Raw genomic sequence first — 24,795 nt, 5'->3', positions numbered from 1 at the left:
CCATCTTGAACCTACAACTGATCTGTTCTCTGGTCTTGGTACAATTTCCCAGACATCATTTGTCATGATAGAACTGTACTCTTCTACCATGGCATCCACCCATACTTGGTGTTGTATGACTTCTTGAAAACTAGAGGGTTCTTCGACCTGAGCTACCAATGCTTGGTACTTGTCAGGTTGTCTACGCTGCCTTTTTTCGGCTCTAGGAGCTCCAACGAATTCCTCTGCGTCCCTCAGAGTCTGTCGTACTTCTCGGCTAGTTCTTCCACTGGTGGTGGGAGGTTCCATTTGTTCCTCTTCTTGTACCTACTGTGACACTCCTGGCTCCTCTTCTCTTGAGGAGATGCTAGTACTGGTCACTGTGCTTGAACCAAATGCTTGTCAACCTGCCAGATCTGATCCCTGTTGCTAGACTAGAGGAGCATCCTCATCCCGTTCTTTAAATGGCATCTCATGAGATTTCCTGAACGCTCTATCTTCCATGAACTTTGCATCCCGCCTTACTACAATATTTCTACTGCTCAAAATGTAGATCCGATATGCCTTTGAAGTCTTGTTGTAACCTACTAGATACCCAACTTCGACAGTCTGCTCTAACTTGCTCCGCTTCTCTTTTGGAATATGGCAATAAGCTACACTTCCGAATATCCTGAGGTGACTTACTTCTGGCTTCTTTCCTGTGAAAACTCATTCTGGTGTCTTCTTTCCTAAAGCCCTATGAGGAGTCATGTTCTAAATCTGTATAGCCGTGCTGCATGCTTTTGCCCATAAAAACTTGGGTAGATTCTAATCATATAACATCGCCTTTGCTGCTCCAACAATAGTTCCGTTCTTCCTTTCTGTGACTCCATTCTGTTATGGATTATAGGGTATAGGGTGCTGTCCATTCTCTTCAGATCCCTTCTCTTGCACAGAAATCAGTAAGTCCTTATCATGTATTCTCTACCATTGTCTGAGCGCAATATCTTGATTTTCCTTCTTGTCAGGTTTTCCACTAGAGCCTTAAACTCTTTAAACCAATCAAAGATCTCATCCTTGGTTCTAGAAAAATAGATCCAAGTTTTCCTGGAATGGTCATCTATGAAGGTAACAAAATACTCAGCGCCACTGATGTCCCTTGTAGACATCGAACTGCAAATGTCTAAGTGTATTAACCCCAATATGCTCTTAGCTCTATTGTTGCTTCTGGAATATGTTGCCTTGGCGTACTTACCTAGCACGCAACCTCTGCATGTATCATCATGCTTGGTAGTAAGCACTGGAGCCCCTGTATCAGTTTCCTTGAGCATCCGTAATGCCCCATGATGTAAGTGTACCATCCTCCTATGCCGGAACTCATTTAATTATTTTTCCCCATCGACATTACTGCTTATTAGTGCCATAGGAGACTCGAGTTGCAACTTGTATAATTTGTTGCTTCGAGTTCCAATCTATATCCTTTTTTTCCACCTTGGATGCTTGACATATACTCTATTACCAATGAAGTATACATCATATCCCTTATCTTGTAATTGAGAGACAAAAATCAAATTCATTCCCATACCTGGCACATGCAGTACATTCGTGGCCCGAAGACTATCTCATGCTGCTGTCTGGAATATAATGGTTCCTTTTCCTACTAGAGTTCACTTTGTCCTGTTACCTATTGTGATTTGAAAGTTCATCTGTTCCTCTTGATAGCTCGAGAAATATTCTCGTTCTCCAATCATATGAGTTGAAGCCTTGTTATCAATGTACCAGTCCTCGGCTGATGCAGAACTTGATAGGCAAGCAAACTCCTCTTCCAGCCTGGAAGCTAATTCGGAAATATTCTGATCCCTACTGTTCTCCATGCCCTTTTTCTTTGCTTCCATCTTGCCTGAACCTTGCTCTGATACCATGTGAAAATTTGCTGCAATAATTGATTTATTTCTCCTACTTATTTATGATAAGTTATTTACCAATACTTCAGTAAATACCAAAATAAATTCAGTTGCAGACTTCACAAACTAGAACTGAAAATTAAACGGCAAGAGAAACATCAACATATGAACAATCACATTGACACACTTGTTTTTGGACAATTGTCCCTGGAAAAACCCAATGTGGGAAAACCAGTGCAGCAGATTTGAGGATTCTTATTATTGGCAGTAAATATCTGAATACAATCTAGGATGCTCATCTAGCAATCCTTTACAGAGAAAATACTAGCGGAAAATTTGAGTGAGTTTTATCTCACTTCATCTGGCAGAATTCTGGCTGATCTAGCACAAGGTTGGCTAACCCCGACTATTTCTGCACTGGCTTTGCGTCACCTTCTCTGCCCTCTGTGTCATCTCTCCAGGTAGTTTCGAGTCTCGACAGTTCCAGCAGTCCCAGGCAGTTTCGGATGTTCTGATAGTTCTGGATTCTGCTTGACAGGCATATTTTCTACTCTGTGCTGGCCCTTCTGGCTCTACATCAGGACTGCGTGGGCCCAGATTGGCCTAGCGTTAGCTCTCCCGACTACTGCGCTGCTTCTCTACAAGCTCTCTCCGCCTCTCTGTTCTGTATTTTCCGGAAAGTCCTTCTCCCGGATTCTTTCTGCCCCTCAGCTGCAAGATCTCCCCAATCGATTTTCCTCTTGAGAACTTCTCACCTCAGAAAATCGATTTACTCAATCTCTCTGTGTGTTTTCAAATGAACCCCAAGCCTCCATTTTATATTTTTTTTTTTGAGTCTTCAACGACCGAGATTAAGCCTCTAATCAACAGCTAAGATTAAAACATGATTTGATCCACCTTCTAGATCATTCTCACCCATATTTTGATTAATACCCATTAATATTTTAATTTCCCTAAGTTTAGACTTAGGGACTCCATTAAAAATATTAATTATTTTAATAAAATACAATCCGGGTGGAATTTCACCAAACGGTTTCTAGGTTCTTTAGAACTCATGTACCTTAGCCTCTACACCAATTTTCAAGGCTAGAGCACTTCCGATGCTACCAAAAACTAACACACACAACGGGGGATTTAGTGGCTTGATTGATTAGAGCTTTGCTAAGTCACATGACACGAGGACACGAGACACGGAGGACACGTAAATACGAGGTATTCAATACGAAACGCAGCGACCTGGAAACAGGACACGGGGGACACGTTTTATATATATTTAATAAAAAATATATATATATATATATATACCGAAATATAGTTTTTTATCCATATTAAATTGCAGGTTGCAGCTTATCTAATCAAATTAAAATATAATTACTTCTCAAAGTTCATAGTTCACTTTAAAAAAATAAATAGAATCAAAATTTACAACTTACAAGCACATAAGAAACTAAGTAGTAAGTACTTACTACTAATTATAAATTTAGAACTTAGATATTAAAACCATAAAATGCAGATTTTCCATTAAGTCATCAAAATCAAAATGTATCACTGTTCAGTGTTTACAATGTACATAGATAGATCATAGACTATAGTAGATACTGACTCCTGAGAGAATGCCAATGGAAAATACAAAAGAGTAGATACTAGATACAAAATAAGTAGGAATATCATAGCTCGGTACTGGTCCATGAGTCATGACTCATCACTCTATCAATAGTCCATGTCCTCTATGTCATAGTCACCATCACTGCCACTGCCATCTGACTGTACTCCATCCTCCTCCTCTATGCCCAATCCAGGATCTGCTGCTGTGGAGGATGACCCCTCAAGATGCTGTGTCTCATCATCAAAAGTCACTGGCTCTAGCACTGGGTCATTAAGATCCATGTTGGCTAATGCCAACTCAATACTGTCGTCCAAGCCCATATCATCAGGAAACACATCCCACATCTTTGTTTTTCCCTTCAACCACTCCTGTCTCTGCCTGTAAATAAGACGAAGGTTGGTGTGCACATACACCATTGTCTCCGCCCTGGATTGCTCAAGCCTGCTCTTTTTCAAACTATATAGATTCCCGTAAGTGCTCCAATTCCTCTCACAACAAGAAGATGAAGTAATTTGAGAGAGGACCCTCAAGGCTAACTGTTGTAGAATAGGGCATGCTGCCCCATGAGTTGCCCACCATGCATAGGCACTTTTGACCCCCCTATCTCCAAGTACATCATACGCCCCAAATCTCCTGGTGCCAGTGGAGAACTCTACAAAGCCTTCCTCCACCTCAAGAAAAGATGTGTTATCCTGAAACATCCTTCTGAATGCTATCTTCCTCCCCTGTGAAATCTCTCCATCCATGTGAGGAGGGTATCTGTGTGAGGTCCCACCATGGAGCCACTCTTGACTGTAGTACTTGGGATTCAAAGAGTGAGCTAAGCAATGCAAAGGTGTGCAATTCTTATCCCACCTAGAGATAAGAATATCCTGTATGGTGGACCATAAGCTCTCTGCTGATGTCTCATATGCAGGGCACTCATTCTCCATAACAATAGTCTTCACAGACTCAATCATGGAATCCCAACCCTCATAAACCTCTCCTAAGATGGGCTGGTCCGTGTCTGCAAACCGCAAGAAAGAAATGATAGGGTTCATGATCTTTATGGTAAGATCCACCCTTTCCCACCAACCATCATCTAACACTATGTCCTTTACCTTTTTTGAAGCTGTTTGATCCGTCTTTCTCCAAAAAGACCAAAGATCTGAAATAACCATGGCCCCAAGAGCGGCCTTCACCTCCTTCAACCTCTTAAGCATGATGAATGAGGAAGCAAACCGAGTATCTGCAATCTTCAACAAGGATAGATGTGTGTACTCTTTATATATTGTGAGGGCATTGGTATGGTTTTGCACAAAATTTCGGATATGACGTGCATCCTCAATAAGATTGCCAATCCATGTCACATCTGAAGCAATAGATTTGAGTGCCAAATTCAAAGAGTGAACAATGCATGGTGTCCAAAATATTTGTGGATATTTAGTTTCCACAATCAAGCCAGCTGCTTTGCAAACAGGTGCATTATCTGTGATAATTTGCACACAACTTTCAATGCCTACTTCTTCAATAACTTTAATAAACAGCTCACCCATATATTGTGCATCCTTGTATTGTCCAAGAGCATCAACTGCTTTCAAGAAAACCGGTCCATTTTGAGAATATACCATGAAATTGATGAGAGGATGGCGTGTTGTATCTGTCCATCCATCAGAGACAATACTGACACCCGATGAGATCCATGATGATTTAATAGGTTGTAGAATTTTATCCACCTCCTTCCTTGCCTTCACCAACAATGTGGTTCTAAGTTTTTCTGAACTTGGAGGCACATACCCAATTGGAGCCCTATCAACTAGAGCTCGACACATCTCAATAAACATAGGAGACCGTGCAACATTAAAAGAAATGAAGTTGAGATAGAAAAAGAATGCCAATGTAAGATCAACCTCATCTCGCTGCTCACGCCGAAAAATCTTGTCCATTGGACCACTATAAGTTTGGGCTGCCCTCTTTTTTGTTGGCTGAATTTCTTTTCTCCCAAATCTACTAATATTAGAATTCCTCAAGAATGGAAGAGGATCTTCATTTTTACTAGTTTTCCTGCTTGCTGCCACCACATTCACAGAGCCAGCTGCATCCTCCCTTTCCAAATCCATTCTTTCGTCCTGACTGATAGTTTTGCATGCTCCAATTCCACAAGGAAGGCCCAACAAATGGCCCTTAACTCGAAAGTAAGTGCTCTTAAATTCACCCTTGCAGAAATTACAAGACCAATGCACATTCCCTCCCGGACCAGTCTTTGGCACTTGCTTCTTGGTTACATACTTCCAGAGAGGGTATTTTTTTAGCTGTGCTTGTTGTCTTGCTGCAGCAGCATCATATGTTAATGTTGGCTGAGAAACACCTACAGCTTCACTTGAAGCACTTGGGGCACTATGACCAGGAGAAGGTGAAACAGAAACTGAAACACTTGGAGTTGGAGGGCGGGGACCACGAAAAGCACTGCCCTTCCTTTGACCTCTGCCGGCTGCCTTGGATGATTGAGCCATTAATCTTCTCACTGTTATAAAGTCCACACACCTTCACCTACAAAAAAAACAATTAAAGTCACAATTAAAGTCTTGTTGTTTCTTACTGTTTGTAAATTGTCAATTTGTCACAAACCGCAATAATTATGAATTTGACACTCCTTTACACAGGTAAGAGGATGACTATTTAGTATTGACAGTTTATATCAGTGTGTCACTGTGTTTAGATTGCTACAGATATCTCATATGGGACTGTAACGGTGAAGTTATGAATACCACTGTTGATAATATCGGCGATATTCGGAAATATCGCGATATTTTCGGCAAAACGATATATCGCCGAGAAAATATCGCGATATTTTCAAAACCGAGAAAATATCGGCAAATATCGGAAAATATCGGCAAAATATCGCGATATTTTGAAAATATCGGCTATATTTAAAAATTTGAAAAAATTATTTTTTATGCTTGCCGATATTTGCCGATATTTTGCCGATATTTTCGCCGATATTGCCGATAAGATATTTTCTGGACCCTCGCCGATATTTTGCCGATACCGATATTTTCAACACTGATGAATACAGACAAACAAGCAGGGTTCCATGCCTTGAAGATGTCCTTAGAAGGTGGCAAGTTGGCAACTGATCAGAAGTGACTAGAACAGAGTATTAATTTTTAAATTTGTAACAGTTGATATGTGTCTTTAATTCTGTACATGCAAATGTGCTGTAGGATACAAAGTACAGAGTATTAAATTTGTAACAGTTGATATGTGGGCTTTAATTCTGTACATGCAAATGTGCTGTAGGATACCATATGAAGTTGGCCTCTCAGTGCAAACTGGAAATGGTATTTAAGACCTGCAATACAATCAAGCGAGTCACAAAAACCCCAACCAAAAGATAAAATAAACCCTGAACCAAGCAATTACCTGCTACAAGAAGATACAAAGGTGGATCCAAACAATAAAAGAAAAATCTAGCAAAGATCTGATCTGAAAGTCCAAAACATAAAAGAAATTTATCCCTGAACCAAACCAAGACAACACCAAAAGGGAATTTACTCCTGCATTCAACGAAAAACCTAAGTGAATCCACAACAAAAGCAAGAGAACTGGAACCACAGAACCAAACAAACAAAGCGCTGATGGCTATAACTTTTAATATTCTGAAATCTGAACATTGAGCTTCAAACTCAGAGATCCAAATTGAAATTATAGGATTGTTTCTTTACTGGGTTTTACATTTATCGTTCACATTTCGGCAACCAAAAGAAGTCTCAGCAAACAAACGTGGCACTCTGAAACATTTCTGTGATGAAAAAACCATTAAAAAAATTTAAAAACCTGTGAAACATATGTAGCAAGTTCTAACCTATTGTATTTATGAAACAAATCTTAATTATATCCATGTGGTACTGCTATGTTGCTGTGGTATTGCTTAGTGCATAATTATGATCCGGGGGGTAATAAGAATATGGTATAGGCCATTCATCTGAGATAGTCCAAGTCTCTTCTCTCTGTGGTTCAAGGTCCAAGCATTTAAGGAAGGAAAGGAAGTCCGAGCTATATTACTGTTGCAAATAATGAAAAGTTCATCATCTCTATGGTTTAGAAAGTAAACAAGTCCGAGCTACATTATGTTACAGTCCAAGTTTGTGGAAGAGTGAGAAGGTGACTATCCAAGCATTTATATCCCCGTGGAAAATTGAACAAATCTTAAGTCAACTATTTTTATGACAAATGTCTGAAGTTTGTGCAGAGACTGAGAGGACTGAGCCTCCTCTCTGTAAGATCTCTTTGGAAAATGTAAGTATGAATTCTGTGATCCAAACTAAACCTGAGAACCAAGACTAAGGTATAATCCATATCTGTGGCTTGATCTGAATCCTTTCTGCAGTGAAGATTTGAGTCCACTGTGTTGCAAACTAAGATCTTTGTAATATGAAGCTATGTTCGAGATTGCTTGAGTTTACTGTCTACGGTCGAGGACCTGGATAGCTAAGACATTATCTCAATTGACTAGCAACTAGCAAGTCGTTCACCGAATCTCACTAACCAACCGGAGTTTGTAAGCCGGAACTTCAAAGTATTGTCTGTTGTTTTTCTCGATGGGTATCGATGTAGAGACACAGTGGATATGGGGGATAAATTGATAATCATTACAAGCATAAATAATAAATATTAAATATCATTCGGCTTACTGGTTTAACGCTGGTCTTGAACGAACACTCCCGCAGCTCCACACGACAGCTCCAGACAACCGAAAATAACCCGGGGGCCGGAATAGACCGACGCTTACGTTATAAACCACGTTTTTTTTTCAATACGTATTCAAACATCGAAATACGTTAGGGCAACGTATTCTATGTACAAAATACGCGTATTCTAAATTTATGACACGAATGGAAAACGTCGAATACGTATTCGATTTTTATGACACGTTAAAAATCGTATTGGACACGTATTAGGGCCGTTTTCGTGTCCAATACGTAAAATACGGGACACGGGACCCTAGGGGACGTGTCCTGTGACTTAGGAGCTTTGTAATGTCCCAAACTGAAAGTTTTGGCAATTTCTCACAATTTAACTCAACAAAATGCTACATATAAAATTTAATTCATTTAGCAGAAGATTGCCATGTAAAATATAACAAAACAAGCACTAGAATCCAATAACACGATGAATAGGAAAATTCTTAGCTTTATTATTAAGTAAACTGGGGTTTACATGTTGATACAACCCATATAGCTGAGAATTGAGATGAAAAAGCCGGCCTCAAGAATTTGCTTCAATGCTACCATGGCCCTCCAACACTGAACTGAGATGCGACTGCTAAACTCTCCTGTGACTTCTGGATGAATTTACCAAGGGGCTAAGTTGCAGGAAACGTTGCCTAGGGGTCCGTTTCCGGCCGGAAACGAAACGGAAACGCGTTTCGGCGTACCGTACGGCCTGGAAACGCGTTTCCGGCCGTACGGGCACGTTTCCCGAAATGGAAACGTGCCCGTACGGCCGGAAACGCGTTTCCAGGCCGTACGGGCCCCGTTTCCCCAAAAAAATGACTTGTTTTTAATTTTTTTTTTTTTTTCTAATTAGTTTTTAATTTTTTTTAGGGTTTCTAAGCTGTTCTAGAAACCATTTCTAAAGTTATAAAAGAGCAGTGCCTCTCATTCTCTCATCACACTATTCAGCAAGGAGTTTCTCTTGGAGATTGGCAGTTGTTTCAGTAGCTGGTGTTTTGAGCAGTGAGCAAAGTAGATTTCAGCAGCGGGAGAAAGAGATTTCAGCAGCCTTATAGTCTTTATTGTACTTGCAGCCTCATATACTAATATAAATAAAGGCTGATTTTGGATTTTCCAGTTCCTATATTTTTATTTTCATTATGTGATGACTCATGAGTAAATGTGATGTAAATTTAATCTTAATGTTAAAATGTTTAAGTAAATGTATCATTAATGCTTTATGATTGCACATATATATATTAATAATTTTTAAATGTTTTTAGTATATATATATATATATATATATATTCGCGTTTCCCCGTTTCCAAAATTTGGGGAGGTCGCGTTTCGTTTCGCTTCCCCGTTTCGTTTCGCTTCCGCGTTTCCCCGTTTCGTGCAACTTAGCCAAGGGGAGAGATGGGTACTCGTCCACTCTCCCTGAATCACTGAAGGGTTTCCATCCTGGGGCTACTGCTGAAGCTGGGAACCCCTGGTTCTCCAAACCTCTCCACAAGAAAAATACTCAACTCAAAGATATCCCAAATGATCTCCTCCTCCTTTTAAAGAATCCATAGATAGATCTCCAAGTCTCTAGAAACATCTTATTTTGATTATTTTAATATTATCTTTTTGACTCCATCTAAGTGACTTTCAATTTAATTTTATTTCACTAAGTCATTTTTGGCCATTTTTCCTTTAATTAATTATTTTCCCCTCCTTTAATTTAATTAAGTGACTAATTAAAGTCACTTTTAATATGGGAAAATGGTAAATCGCTCACCATGCTTCATCTAGCCATTGGAAGTCTCATCTCACCATCCCATCCTGTAGATCTTGTCGTTCTAGTTCCAACGAACTATTATACTAAGGTATTTCACCAAATGTTCCTCCCGGAATGCGACCTCAAGTGTAATAAATTAAATTAGGCCCAATAATAATCCTGTTTTTTTTAAGTTGTCGGAATGCAACAGAACGAAAGACAAGCTGTGCGGAAGATGAAATATGCCAAGCGAATGCCTTCAGATCCCATAAAAACTCCTCAAAACTCGTCCGGGACCCCTGATGATATAATCCTACTCCTATGGCCTGGCCAATACATATCCTGGAAATGCATCCTGGCTGTACTATAAAGGAAAATAAAAATGGGGTCATGACAAACTTTATCACTGAAATGTTGCATTGCTTTGGTTTTAGTAGTATAAGGATATGGTGAATACTCTTTTTGCAAGCTTCAGCTTTTGTAAATTAGCCTGTATATAATTAATACATATTGTACTTTTAACCACCCTTTCCTTTATTTTGTTAGAATATTTGAAGGTGGTTAAGTAGACTATTCATTGATGGTTTTTCGATTGTGTATTGCAGGAAAATAACAACTCAGACTCAATACAGATATATCTAGGAAGCCAAATAAGATTTACTGATCCAAAGCATTAATTTTTGAGCTCAGTAATTTTGTTTAAATATGCTCTTCTATATGTGGAAGACAGCAGAGGAAATTTAGATGTAAATAGTGTAGTACATGTTATTTCCAACCAAAGAACAAAGTAATAAATAGATAATTTTGTATGACCAGTATGAATTTATGATCTTTCCCTAATATTTTATTTTTTGATGTAACGGAGGAAGACAACAGCTAGGAACATGATGCACATAATAACTAATTTCCAGATCAGTTTTCTCATTTATTTTATTTTATTTTAAGCCCAAAAAGATTCACCTTAACTTTCTTCTGATCTTCTTGTTCGACATGCATAGCATCCCATAATGTAAGTTTCATCATGTCCGGTGTATAAAGTAGAACCTGGAGGAAATTATTAAAGTTTCAACCAAATGTCAGGTGAGAATTGAAATTATTTGTACACAGTACACAATATATTGGAAGTGCTGATAGGTTGAAGCTTTACTATCTAGTATCCAAGCATGTAGTTCCTCCAATAAAACTTAAAAGCACATAATCCATAAAGAAAGAAATGCAAATATTCGATTAACTTCTTTCCAGATAAAGGTAGCCCCTATATTAGCATATTCTTAGAAGGAGAAATTACATATTTTGCAGTGTTCAGTTTCATCATGCAGACTGTTGAACTTGAAAGCGCTCTCACCAACTAAAGTGAGGGTTTCTACTTGTCAAAATCCAAACCCAACAATGGTGCCAAAGGTGGAGAGTGCAAACCATCCAAAGTTATGAGTTTAGAACTACAACAAGACAGAGGTAATCAAAGAATAATGTGTGCAGACGACCTAAATAGGGAAGAGAAAGGAAAGAAAAAATGTGGAGAGTGCAAACCATCCAAAATTATGAGTTTAGAACTACAACGAGACAGGTAATCAAAGAATAATGTGTGAAGATGCCCTAAATAGGGAAGAGAAAGGAAAGAAATAATCACATCATTCAAAAAATGCAGAAGCTCTTTATTCAATTTGCAGTCTATTTACATTTGTACACATGATAAACAGATATGAACTAGCCCACACCTTCTTCTCCATCTCATAATCAAGAGAGTGTTGAACTTATCGTGATATTATTGAAATTATCATGAAAATATCGTCAAAACCAGTCTCGATAATAATATCGGCAATATTTATCATGACAATTTCCCCTTTTTAAATTATCGTGATAATTTAGGTAATTATCACAATAATTTTGAAAATATTGCTCTGCTTATGACAATATTAACTTACAACCAAATTATTGGTCATTTAACCTCATTCTTTTTAAGTGAGTTAGGGGATTGAATTCTAAGGATACTGTGACTGTTTTCCATCGAACAAACAAGGAAAAATCTATTATTTTTATTTTTCATGTTACATTTCATGAAATACATACTCTAGTAGTTAATGGTAATATTACATTCTTAAAGTAAAAGTGACATTCTCCTTTATCTTTTATTTTCATCTGAAATACAAAGGGGAATGTCAATTTTATTTAAATTTTTAACATTACCATTTATTGTTTCAAAATGTTTGAAAGTGGTTCCAACCTCATTGAATTTCACATTGTAATGACCCATCTCTTATTATAAAGGACACAAGACTATTAACATGCATACAATGCATCCATATGATAGCTACATATGCATGCATCGCATGCACTGCGCTAGTATACATATTAACCTATTATAAAAATTTCCTAGTAAAAGATAAACGAAACAATTATTGAAAATTCTAAATGAATACCTAATTCACAAAATAGGTTTATAAGTATCTGAGATGCAATTTAGATTTAGGAAATACAACTTCATAATTTCAAGTTCACATGCGGGTATAGGATTTCTGCTATTATTACCTGCAGGCAGGTGTTACTGATAATGAGGTAAAGGCGGGTGGTATCGCTACCTCCTTGTCCTAAATTGTCGGTTAATCTATTATAACTATGTGTAATAATAATACTTATTGTAATTCATAGGTCTTCATAATTCATAATATCATTTCATAAAACTACCTACCATTTTCTAGCCCTATTATGGCCATTGAAGCAGTTATTAACACTCCCATTTTTTTTGTTAACCTTATACCGCATTAATTCTCAATAACATATAAATCATAATATACAATATGATCCTTATATCTATAAAATAAAAATAAAAAGACTTCTTATTCATATTAAAGTATCCCTGTAAAATTAACTATAAGAAAATAGTTCTCATTATTCACATAATAATGTATTAATTACAAAATGAAAATACTTGCTTTTGACTTTCTTCTCTTATCTTCTATCCCAAAAATAACCTCAAACAAGAAATTTTCAAGAAAACCCTTTTCACACACACTTTTCTACTCTAATCTTCAATCTAATAAAATATAAAAGTAAAGTCCCTTAATTCATTCATTCTGACTTGTCTAAATTCTCTTGATCACGTTAAGGTCATTATTTTTCCACATGATGGGATTATTATTAAAATTGAAGTCATTTCTCATGATTCCCTTGGCTGTGGGCAACACGGCCATTCATAAATGACTAAAAGGCTGTCTAAGGACCTGCCCAGTGAAATAAATCATTGAGAAATTTTTCAATAACAGAATACTGTGGCTGCGTAATATCTTCCGCAAAGAAAAGAACCAGTCGTGCAATCAAAATCTGTGGATGTTGAGACTTTGTATTAATTATTTTTTTTTTGTAATGATATAAATAATTTTATTATGAAATATTTAATATTTGTTATTGACAAAATAAAATAAATACTTATATTTGACCGTAAAGAAATTGCAAATTCCAAAGACCAATATATTTATAATATATCTGATATCAAATATATCTATATTATTGAAAAATGAATATAATGTTTTGATTTAATTAAAAAAAAAAAATGTATTGGGCTCAAGTTATTAGCAATTCTGCTAATAAGGAAGGAGAAACAAATATTCAGGTTGACAACATGCAAGATAGTGAAGGCAAGGAAAGACAAAATAGGGCAGCTAACAAAGTTATTAAAGGGGTGAAAGACTATAGGAAAAATGAATGTACTCTTGACCTTGCAAGAGACTTCTTGAAAGACAAGTTGCTATGGCAATGACAAATATTCCAAGCATGGAGGGTGGGTAAGTTTAACGGGGAGAAAGCCAGGCCCATAAAAGTCATTATGCCTAGCTTGCCTGATAAATATATCATTCTAAGCAAGAAACATCTCTTGAGGGGTTCTCGTTTTTTCCTAGAAGAAGATTTAACTGTAAAACAACAGGAGGAAAGATGGCAGGAAATTTTAAAGGTTAAGGCAGCAAGAGATGAAGGAAAGAGAGCATGGATTTATAAAGGAAAAGCTGTGATAGTGTGATTTGGACCTCCTTCCAGAATAGAGCAGCAAGAGGTAATAAAGAAGAGGCAACAAACTCTTCAATAGGAAATCAGAAAGCAACGTCAGTATGGAAAATAGGGACAAAGACTCAAATGTGAGTCTTGCATGTCAAAATAAATAGCAATCAAGTCATACCCAAGTTTCCTTGAGATTAGTTTGTTGGAATTGCAGAGGTTACACAGGGAGACGAGGACCTGGGTTAGGGCCTATTGCGGAAAATAGAGACATAATTTGCCTCATAGAAACACATGAGCATGAAGGGTGCAAGGCACCTTTGTTTGAAGGATACTGGAAGATGGCAGTGTCGAACAAGGCAGCAGGGAATGGCAAAGGGCACGGGGGTATCATGGTTTTAGTAAGGGAGAAAAAAGGTCGTCTCATTCAGTTACAAAAAGAAGACTTGAATAAGCAATTCATTTGGTTTAAAATATCAGAAAATGGAAACCACATCAGAATTGCAGCATGCTATTTTGCGCCGCAGGTTTCAAAAATCTACAAAGGTAGAGGGCTTAACCACAAAGATCCATTTGCAACTTTAAAAGTGGATATTGCAACATATTCGCAGCTAGGTGAAGTCCTTATAGTGGGTGATTTCAATGTTAGGACTGCAAGTGAGCAAGCTAGCATTCTTTGTTGTAAATATGATTGTGACCCTATTTGGCTTACAGAAGAAAGTAATCATTAGTGGGAAAGAATTTCAGAGGACAAGGGCTACAATCTCTTTGGTGAACAATTGCTTACTCTATGTGAGGCCTTTGATTTAGTCATTTGTAATGGCTTGACTAGATGGGCAAAGTCTGGTAATTTCACTTGCAATACTTACAATGGAGCAAGTGTGGTAGATTATGTAATTTGCTCGCATGGTTTGTGTGAGAAAATGGAAGAAGTTTTGGTTGGAGATCAACTGTGGGATTTGAAATCAGATCACAAGCCAATTTATTTATGTTTCTCTTGGATTTAAAAGAAACAATTAGAGTCAAAAATTCAACATGTCCAACAAAATCTCCCACAGCGCAGAATTCTTTTGACCCTAGAAAATTGTAATACCTTCAAAATGACACTAGAGAGGCTCTTTGAGAAGGAGAAAATTACAATTCATAGCCTTCATAGTCATGAATTAACACATTTAATTCAATGCGCACTTGCAAAGTGCAAAAGAACAAAAATTAAGAAGTCTGAAACAAATTGCTTTCCGGTTAATGCTTGGTTTGACGAGGAATGCAAAAAGGCAAGGAGAATGTGGAAAGAGTCAAACAAGGATAACATAAAGCTCAAATCTTACAAGCAGTTATTAAGCAAGAAAAAGGTCGATTTCATGGTTTCAAGGAGGAAAGAACTAATCTTCCTTGGGAAAAATAATCCCAAATTATTTTGGAAGGAGCTCCAATCGAAAAAGATACAAATTGGAAATAATATTACAGCTTCTAAATGGTTTGACTATGCAAGACAACTCTATGAGCAGGTTCCCAAGGTTGACCCTCCCCCCTTGGTCAACATTGATACTGAACTCTTCACGATACAAGAGGTAGAGATGGGTATCAAAAAGTTGTTTGTTGGAAAAGCAAAAGACTTCGCTGAACTCCAAGCAGAATATCTAAAGTGGGGCTCAAAGATTCTTGCACCTCACATTACAAAAATCTTCAACAACATCATACAACAAGGGCTCCCCACAGATTGGACAACTAGTCTGGCAATACCTCTTTTCAAGAGCGGTGATGTCAATAATCCCTCCAATTATAGGACCATCATGATAAACCCTTTGTTTGCAAAGCTATTTGGAAGCATGCTAGAAAACAAAATTAGCAAGTGGGCAGAAGAAAGAGATAAGTGTGGTAAAGGGCAAGTAGGTTTTAGACCTAAACATTCCATAGTTGATCGTTGCATAACTTTAAGGCACATCATTGAAAAAATTTGGGAGAAAAAGGAAGAAGTCTTTTGCTGCTTTATTGATTTCAAAAAAGCATTTGACTCGGTTTCTAGGGATAAACTTTGGCACAAGATGGAGGAACTTGGGGTTCCTAAACATTTGAGAGCAGCTGTGCATAGGCTGTATGAAGAGGTGAAAGTCAAAATTAGAACTTCAACAGGCATTTCTGAAAGTTTTAGAAGCGATATCGGGGTCAAACAAGGTTGCCCACTGTCTCCTACCCTTTTTGGTTTATATATCGACAAGCTTGAGGAGTGGTTAAATTCGCAAGGGGGTGATGGTATCTATTTGTGCAAGTTTGTTATAAGGCTTCTTTTGTATGCAGATGACCTTATTCTGATTGCTAAATTAGCTCTTGGCTTGCAAGAGCACTTACTATCCCTTGAGCATTTTTGTAGAAGTGTGGGGATGCAAGTCAATATCAACAAAACGAAAGTAGTGGTCTTCTCTAAGAAAAGAAAACATAACCATCATAAGTTATACTTTGAAGACAACATTCTGGAAGAAGTTGCGGATTACAAATACCTCAGAATTGACTTCAACAAAAATCTACGTTGGAATGGTTGTAGAAAGAAAAGAACTTTGGAGGGTTGGAAAGCATTATATGCTTTTCAAAATAGGTGTAGAGAGGCAGAGTTATGGGACTAGAAAACCGCTCAAACTCTTTTTGGGCTTTTAGTGATTCTGGTGATTGTCTGTGGTTGTGAATTGTGGGCTAGCAGTACCTCCGACATGCAGTGGAGACAAATTGAGAAAATCCAGAAGCGTTTTATTACGAACAAATTTAAGATTAAAAGTGCAGTTCATTATGATATCATGTTAAGTGAAATAGGGACTGCTCCTATTGAAGCAATTACTATGGTGCGAGTCATAAGGTATTTAAAAAAACTTGAGCAAATGGAAGAGGGTAGATGGCCTAAGGTTGTCTTTAATGATAGATTGTGCAAGAGCAAAAAAACTTGGATGCAGCAAAATAACAAATGGTTTAGTAAATGGGGTATTTGCTTGAACGCATGTCCCATAAACAGCAAAGAGATAAAAGCTTTTGTTATGGAAAAGTTCCACAAACGTACTTGGGATAAGGAGCTAGGAAGAAAGAAAAATTACTATATTGAAGTGTTTAATCCCACTCATAATCATCAACCAAAAGCATACACAGAGGCCAATATCTCTTGGAGAGCCAAAATTCTTATTGCTCAGTTAAAGACTAATTCTCATCAAATTCGTTGTGAAATAGGGCGCTAGAAAAGGCCAAAGGAAGTGTGGGAGGAAAGGGTATGCATTTTTTGTTCTTCCGGAAAAGTGGAAACAGAACAACATTTTATTTTAGAATGTGAGGCCTTCAAAGACAACAGAGAAAGTTATGCAGATATGCTGGCAGCTAGCTCTTGGGATAATCTATTTAGCGAGGGGTTTGTTGAGAAGCTGGGAGCATTTGTTTTGAAACTTCATAGAAAAGGGCCGAATACATCAAGCAAATGAAGAAGCAATCTGTCCCATAGGCTATCTTTAGCCTCGTGGACATTAAAATAATTTCTTTCTTTCTTTCTTTCATTAAAATAACTTTTAAACTAGCGATCAATGTCCAAGGACATTGGCATCTCATTCCATTATTTCCAAAAAGAATTCTCATAAAGATTATTCCCAACACTCTGTGTCAAAAAAGAACAGGAAGCTCATCCACTCGGTGGCACCAAAAAAACCTGCTATTTTGTTTTCAGGAGGCTCCAAGGAAAAATGTTTATAAATAATTACCGCCGCTCAAATTATTGCTACTAACATTGATGACAACTTCGTGGGAATCTTAGATGTCTACGTAATCTGTTGCTTAATAAATTTGGGGTTTGTAAAATATTAGTGTTAACTAAAATTTGGATTTGAATTGGAACCTATGCTTTATATTTAGCTAACGCTAAGCAACAATTAAGAGAGCACGATGGTTGATATTAAATTCAAGAGCCAATTAATAAATTTTATTGTAAATTTCAAAAGATTTAAATAATTTACAGGGTGTGGCTTTTCTGAAGCTCCGCAATGGAGAATATGTGCTCCAAGTGTTATAAAGACCATCTTACAAAGAGCTTTGATAAATTAATTATATTAATTTCGTTAACCTATTTTTTTGTTCCACAGAAAGGGTAATAATTCTTCCACTGTGTAACCCTTGGTGTTGATTTGGTCTTGAGCTAGAAAGGAAGATAAAACAACTCACCAATCACACCAAACTATATCCGGTGGGGTGGTCCGAGGCGACCTACAATGGTGATCTTCTCTTTGCATCTGGCAATGAAAAAATGTCTAAACCAGCGAAGGGTTGAACGACATTCAATGGTTCGCCCTTGGAGCATGAGAAGGATAGATATTTATTTCTATCCATGACCATCAACCTCCAAATTCAATACAACCTCCAAATTCAATACGTGAAACCTACTCCACCGGAGGACGGATAGAGTGAAATACTGATCTAACCTCACACTTCACCAACTTACATAACACACACTTAATGAATTACTGGGTATGAATCTTCTCCAATTTCATTGGCAAGGTCCGAGAGTTGAACCGGCTCTGATACCAAAATGTGAAATCCATTTTTAACAATTTAACTAAAATTTAGAATTGTACCTTAAATTTGTCAATCTAGACAGTAAAATTTTAAAGCAGAATTTATCAATTGCTAGTGAGTACTTACCTGAAACTCCTTTTTGAAGATGTTTCTGACCTACTGTGGTTCTCGCTCTCGTTACCAAACCACCCTTTTTCCTCCCTGTCTATCTATCTGGAGTCTACCTATACGGTCCTAGATCCAGAAGGCTTCAAATGGTGATATTCTGGCATCCGTACCCAAAACTCCACGAACAATCAAGCTCAATCTCCCTCTTTGTCTGTGACTCTATTAGAATTTCTACTTTGTCTCTGTAAAAATCAAAATAGCTCCCCATATCCCTCTTTTCCCTTTCTTATATAGGGCCCTCGCCTGTTTTAGAGTGGTGATTTCCCTTTCAAGATTCTTAAAATTCCTCCAGCGAAGGGTTAAAATTCCTCCAACGAAGGGTTAAAATTCCTCCAACGAAGGGTTAAGGGGATAAGTTTTGATCTGCCACCTGCCTCTATGGTTGACAACATGCTCCTTTTATGTCTTATTGTATTCATAGACCACATATATGCTACGTGACTTTATTTTATGTTCATAATATATATATATATATATATATATATATATATATGGATTCTTTTATGTCTTATTGTATTCATAGACCACATATATGCTCCCTGCCTTTATTTTATGTTCATAATATATATATATATATATATATATATATATATATATATATATATATATATGGATTTGGTTAAGTCTACAGAGTTGGTATTTTTTATGTTTTATTTTCTTTTAGTTCATAATTAATATATAATATAACTTTTGTATATTTTATGTTGTATTTCACTTGTTAATTTATAAAGTATGTTTCATATTTACTTTAGTACCATATATATGACATTCCCTCCTATTTTGTATAATACTTTGTCTTTCTTTTTATTTTGTATAGTTATATTTTATGGTGGTGGTACATACCTTAAGTACTTCACCCAATATATATTTTTTCTACAATAATGATAATTTATTTTTTTTGTGAATTAGGTATTCACTTAGAATTTTCAATAATTAATTCATTTATCTTTTACTGGGAAATTTTTATAATACGTTAATATGTATACTAGCGCAGTGCATGCATATGTAGCTATCATATGTATGCATGCGAATAGTCTTGTGTCCTCTATAATAAGAGATGGGTCATTACATACATGGAGAAAGTAGAATTTTAGATCTTATTCAAAATTAAGCAAACTTAACAATTTTCAGGATTTCAGGATTGGCAAGATGACAACATTTCCACTGGATTCTGTCATGTATGAGGTTATGGAATTGACATTTAATCAAGAGCATCAAGTTCTCTATGTACATCGATGTTAATGGTATTAATTGTTGAACTCCTCTTGTTCTTCGGGGTAGATTGGTGGTTGACATTGGTACCGCTCAAACTAGTAGGGATCCTTGAAGGGCTACTACTAGGCTAAGGGCAACAATGGAGCAATAGCCCACTGTCACCTTAGCTAAGGCTCCCTACTCTTCACGGACTTTCATTAATGGGAGGAGACCCGTTATGATAAGGATCACGAAAGGGATGGGCCAATGATAGGGTGAGGGGTGATCCTAGAAGCCTATTCAAAAGAGAGACTCAAATATGTGGCTTGCTTGCTTTGGAAGGCAAGGTTGAAAGCTCTCAAGGGGGGGCTCAAGGAGAATTTCAAGGTCTAGGCTTAGGGTATGTATCTTACAATGGAGGTTCCTAGGCCTTAAAATTCTTGTGAAAGCTTGGATTCCAAGTAATCTTTGAATAATTAACCTTAATAGTGTATGGGACCACATGGGACCAAGTGGACCCGAGGCTAGGTCAAGGGGGTAGGGTTTAGCAATCGATGTTATGCTTGACCTATTTCGGAGGGAGAAAGGGACTAGAGAAAGAATTTTTAATGCAAGACAATGTGAGGATCCCAATGAGGTTTCTAGCCTAAGGAAACCTCGGGCAAGATTCATTCTCGAGGCTAGGGCTTGAGATATCTCAAATTCCCACCGTCGGAATTTATTCAAAATTGGAGGGAACCTAGGAGACACACTAGCACAGAGGATGCCAAGAGATCGAATTTTTTGAGCGGATGGTTTGCGAGATAAATGATTCCCTAGGAGACCTAATGGGCTAGGCCTAGAAAAGAATAGGGAAGAGAATAAATAAGGTTTAAGTTGATCAACTTATGGTGGACTAGTGCCTAATCCTTTGGGTAGATTGGAGTTAGGTAGAATTATGACCATGGACTTTTGGATTTTCTAGGTCTAGGAGGCCTAAAAGATAACTTCGCTTAAGCATTAGGGCAACAACAAAAACAACTTCAAAGACTTTATACTTCGTTTTGCAAAATAGATGACTTATCAAGATGAACTTCAGTAATGAAACCTCCCTAGGAACATCCATTCATTATACATGGCCCATACATGAAACATCACTATCTAGAAACAAAATTTCCACAACTTCGCATAAATAGATGTAGCGAATTAGCTCTAGTATGGCAAAATTCCAACAGAGATTAAAAGTTGATCAAGTATTTATCGATGGTCCAACTTTTTGACGGGAATCAAGCCAACTAGCCGTTATTTTCCACTTGGAGGAATTTCTCTATAAATAGAAGGCATTTTGCTTCTATTTGGATCATGATGATCTTGAGTTTGATGTAATTTTGTAAATGTTGGTGTGAAGTCACTGCCCTACTGGAAAAGTTTGATTTTCATAATAAAAGACTTTGGGGTACAGTTCATAGTGTCTTTGTCCCATTGATTTGTGGTATGTGCTTTCCTATATTGTGCTTCAATATTATCTGAATCGTTATTTCATTTGTAGATGATAGGAACATTTTACTGGTAAGTTTTGGGCTTATCTTAGGTGATCCAATTCATTGTATGTTCTAACGATTTAAAATATATATATATATATATAGAGTTTGTAGGTTCCCCAGCCCTTGGGATCCAAGTTCACAGACTGTGGGCACAGGCTGACCTTGTTTGGACTTCGAATATTTTATGTGATTTTCTTACTTTGCTAAGGCTATGGTTGAATATTTGTCTTTCGAAATCCATCTAGCCATTGCCATATTTTATAAAAAATATATTTTATTCCTCAAAAATCTTTCAAGCATTGTATACTTGTATATTTGATATATTTTGTATAATAATTTTTTGTAAATTTTATTTTCTAACCCTTGTTTTGCAACTGGGGTTTGAGGTTTTGGGGTTTTTGAATTTTTAGTATATATTGGGGTTTTGGGCACTTGTATTTTTATTTGTGCAGGCGAGATTCAAGAAAATTTGCTGGGTTGGAGCTAGATCTAGGCCCGTGAGGGTAAGATCTAGTCTTTAAAATTTTTGCAGGGCCAAAAATTGAAGAAATTTGTAGTGAAATTGAAGATTTGAAGCCAATTTAATTTTTTGGCCGGGGTTTTTCAAATTTTTGAGTACTATAGGCCCAACGTCCTCCTCTGCCCTATCCGTCTAGCCCTTGAAGCTTCAATGTAAGCCTTTCTTGGCCTTCTAGGCCTAGCCGCAAGTCCTTAGAGGCCTCGTCCTGCCTTCAAGCCCTTGTTGTGGGTGTTTTAGGCCTAGTCGTGAGGCTTAAGGCTCTCAACCTCCCCTTGAAACGTTGCCACAGGCCTTAGAAGGCCTCCTCCTGCCCTCATCCCTCCTTCCAACCCTCCGTCTCCCTTATGTTCGGCCTTCCTTGCCCTCCGTCCATCTCGGCCTGCCCTTGTGACACCTGTCGCAACCCTTTTATGGAATTTGAGCCCTGGGCCACAACCATTTTAGGGCCTCTCGGTCCCTCCTTAGCATAGCGACAACTAGTGTTCCACAGGGACACATCCCCCAGCGTCGGGTGCTCGCACCTGGGACGGGGAGTCTACTAGGGGTGCATTTCCCCACGCACCCTTTTTGGGGAGTCTTGGGGAGATGCAAGGGGGTGCGTTTCTCCAGTGTGGGGGACGAGGCTCCCCAAAAGGGGTGCATTTGGGCGTCCCCCCTCAAAACTTCAGTATCTAATATATAGTATATGGTAATATACTAGTATGTTTTGCTTTCAATTTAAATTCTAGAATGATGAATTTAATTTTTAAATCAATGTAGATTGTAGAATGATGAATGATATGGATCAATGCATTTGAATATTTCATTATTGAATCTCATGATATGGATGAATAATGAGTATGTCATATGAATGATGTATGTATCAAAATGAGTGATGAGGATGGATCAAGGCATGTCATTATTTAATTCAATTATGAATTTGAATTTTATGTCTAGATCAAATTTCAATTTTCAATGTATTGGTATCCATATTACTATTACTCTATTTAATATTTATGCTTTCATTATTGAACAATGAATATGAACTTGAATTATATATATATTAAAAATTATATACCCTGACGTCCCCTCGCAACCTCGACATTTCCCTAAAATTTGAGGGTACTCCCACACGTCCACCATGTGTGTCTCCCTGCACTCGCGTCTCCCCGCACCTGAGTCTTGGTGGAACATTGGCAACAACCTTTCAAGGCTTGTCGTGAGGCCTTAGCCGTAGGCCTATCTAGGCATTTGCCCGCCTCTTCCCTGCCTCATTTTCCCTCTTTGCCTTTGTGGGTCGTCATTTGATTTTCTGAAGGTAATCATTGGTGAGTTTTGCAGAAAAGTTGGTGAAAATTGGTGTTTTTAGGTGTTGGAGTAAAATTGACAAGTGGGCAAGTTTCTTCTAGGCCTAAAGCCATTGGTTTGATCCTCTAACCCTCATTTTGCCTCACTGTTTGCTTCAGCAAGTAAAATAATTCATAACAGTGGTAAAAATTTAAGTTTGAATGCCCTAAACACACATACAAATTGTCTAAACACACTAAGGGATTAATTGCATAAGTTGGGCATCCATCATTGGGCTTGTTTTATGTCCTATTAATGACTATTATCTCCGCATGTGAAAGACTGATATGTTAGTTTTTGGTAGCATTAGAAGTGCCCTAGCCTTGAAAATTGGTGGAGAGGCTAAGGCACATGAGTTCTAAAGAACCCAGAAACCATTTGGTGAAATTCCACATGGATTGTATTTTATTAAAATAATTCATATTTTTAATGGAGTTCCTAAGTCTAAACTTAGGGAAATTAAAATATTAATGGGTATTAATCATAATATGGGTGAGAATGATCTAGTAGGCGGATCAAATCATGTTTTAATCTTAGTTGTTGATTAGAGACTTAATATCGAATTGAAGACTCAACATGAAAAGTATAAAATGGAGGTTTGGGGTTCATTTGGGAACACACACACAAAGGGAGAGAATTGACCTAGAGTTCGATTTATGGGGCCAGGAAGTTGAGAAATTCGAACTAAGTGATCATTTTGCAGTAGAGGGGTAGAGAGAATTCGGGAGAAGGACTTTCTGGAGAATACTGATAGAGAGGTGGAGAGAGCTTGTAGAGAAGCAGCATAATAGCCGAGAGAGTTGACACAGAAAATCTGCTTGTCACGCAGAATCCAGAACTGTCAGAACAACCGAAACTGTCGGAACTGCCGGGAACTGCCAGAACAACAGGGAGAGTTGATGCAGAAAAGCTGCCTGTCAAGCAGAATCCAAAACTGCTGGAACAACCGAAATTGTCGGGAACTGCCGGAACAACTGAGAACTTTCGGAAATGCCGGAACAACCGAGAACTGTTGGAAATGCCGGGAATTGCCGGAACAGCTAAGAGAGTTGACGCAGAGGGCAGAGAAGGTGACACAGAGCCATCACAAAAATAGTCGGGGTTAGCCAGTGTTGTGCCGAATCAACCAGAATTCTACCAGGTGAAGTGAGGTAAAACTCACTCAGATTTTCCACCAGTATTTTCTCTGTAAAGGATTGCTAGATGAGCATCCTAGATTTGTATTCAGACATTTCTCCTGCAACATAATAAACCCTCAAAACTACTGCACCAGTTTTCCCGTATTGGGTTTTTCCAGGGACTATTGTGTCCAAAAATAAGTGTCCTATGTATCTTGTTCTTTGCTTTGTTTTCTGTTTCATGAGATCAAATATTTAATTAGTGTAGGTTGCAGAAGTAATTTGCTTCAATATTCAAAAGAATAACTTGATAAATGTAATTTAAAAATCAAGTAGGTGAAGTAGATTCAAATTTGCTGCAGTAGGGGTTCCTTCAGAGTGTAGGAATTTTCACAGCGATAACCCCTGGTCATCCTGCTATGTGGCGTGCTTGCCACCTAACTGAGACTCAATCTATGACACTGGTTGAGGCTCTTGCTTGGGAGTGAGTAGCTCCTCC

General features: G+C 37.7%; 1 protein-coding gene across 2 annotated transcripts in view; it reads right to left on the bottom strand.

The window, feature by feature from the left end:
• LOC149190532 (vacuolar acid trehalase) overlaps nt 1-24,795 on the bottom strand; it is a 548,002-nt gene that overhangs the window by 130,131 nt on the left and 393,076 nt on the right. For both annotated transcript variants that reach the window (XM_089413421.1, XM_089413420.1), the window contains one exon: nt 10,882-10,965. In XM_089413421.1, the coding sequence (XP_089269547.1) occupies nt 10,882-10,965 (84 nt within the window). The remainder of the gene's footprint in view (nt 1-10,881; nt 10,966-24,795) is intronic.

This window comes from Pinus tabuliformis, chromosome 3_1, assembly GCF_031772625.1.
Source record: "Pinus tabuliformis cultivar Carrire ecotype Pingquan chromosome 3_1, CPIR1, whole genome shotgun sequence".
Lineage (NCBI taxonomy): Eukaryota > Viridiplantae > Streptophyta > Pinopsida > Pinales > Pinaceae > Pinus > Pinus tabuliformis.
Note: the sequence above shows the minus strand (reverse complement) of the source record. Positions and strands in the feature narration are given on the sequence as shown.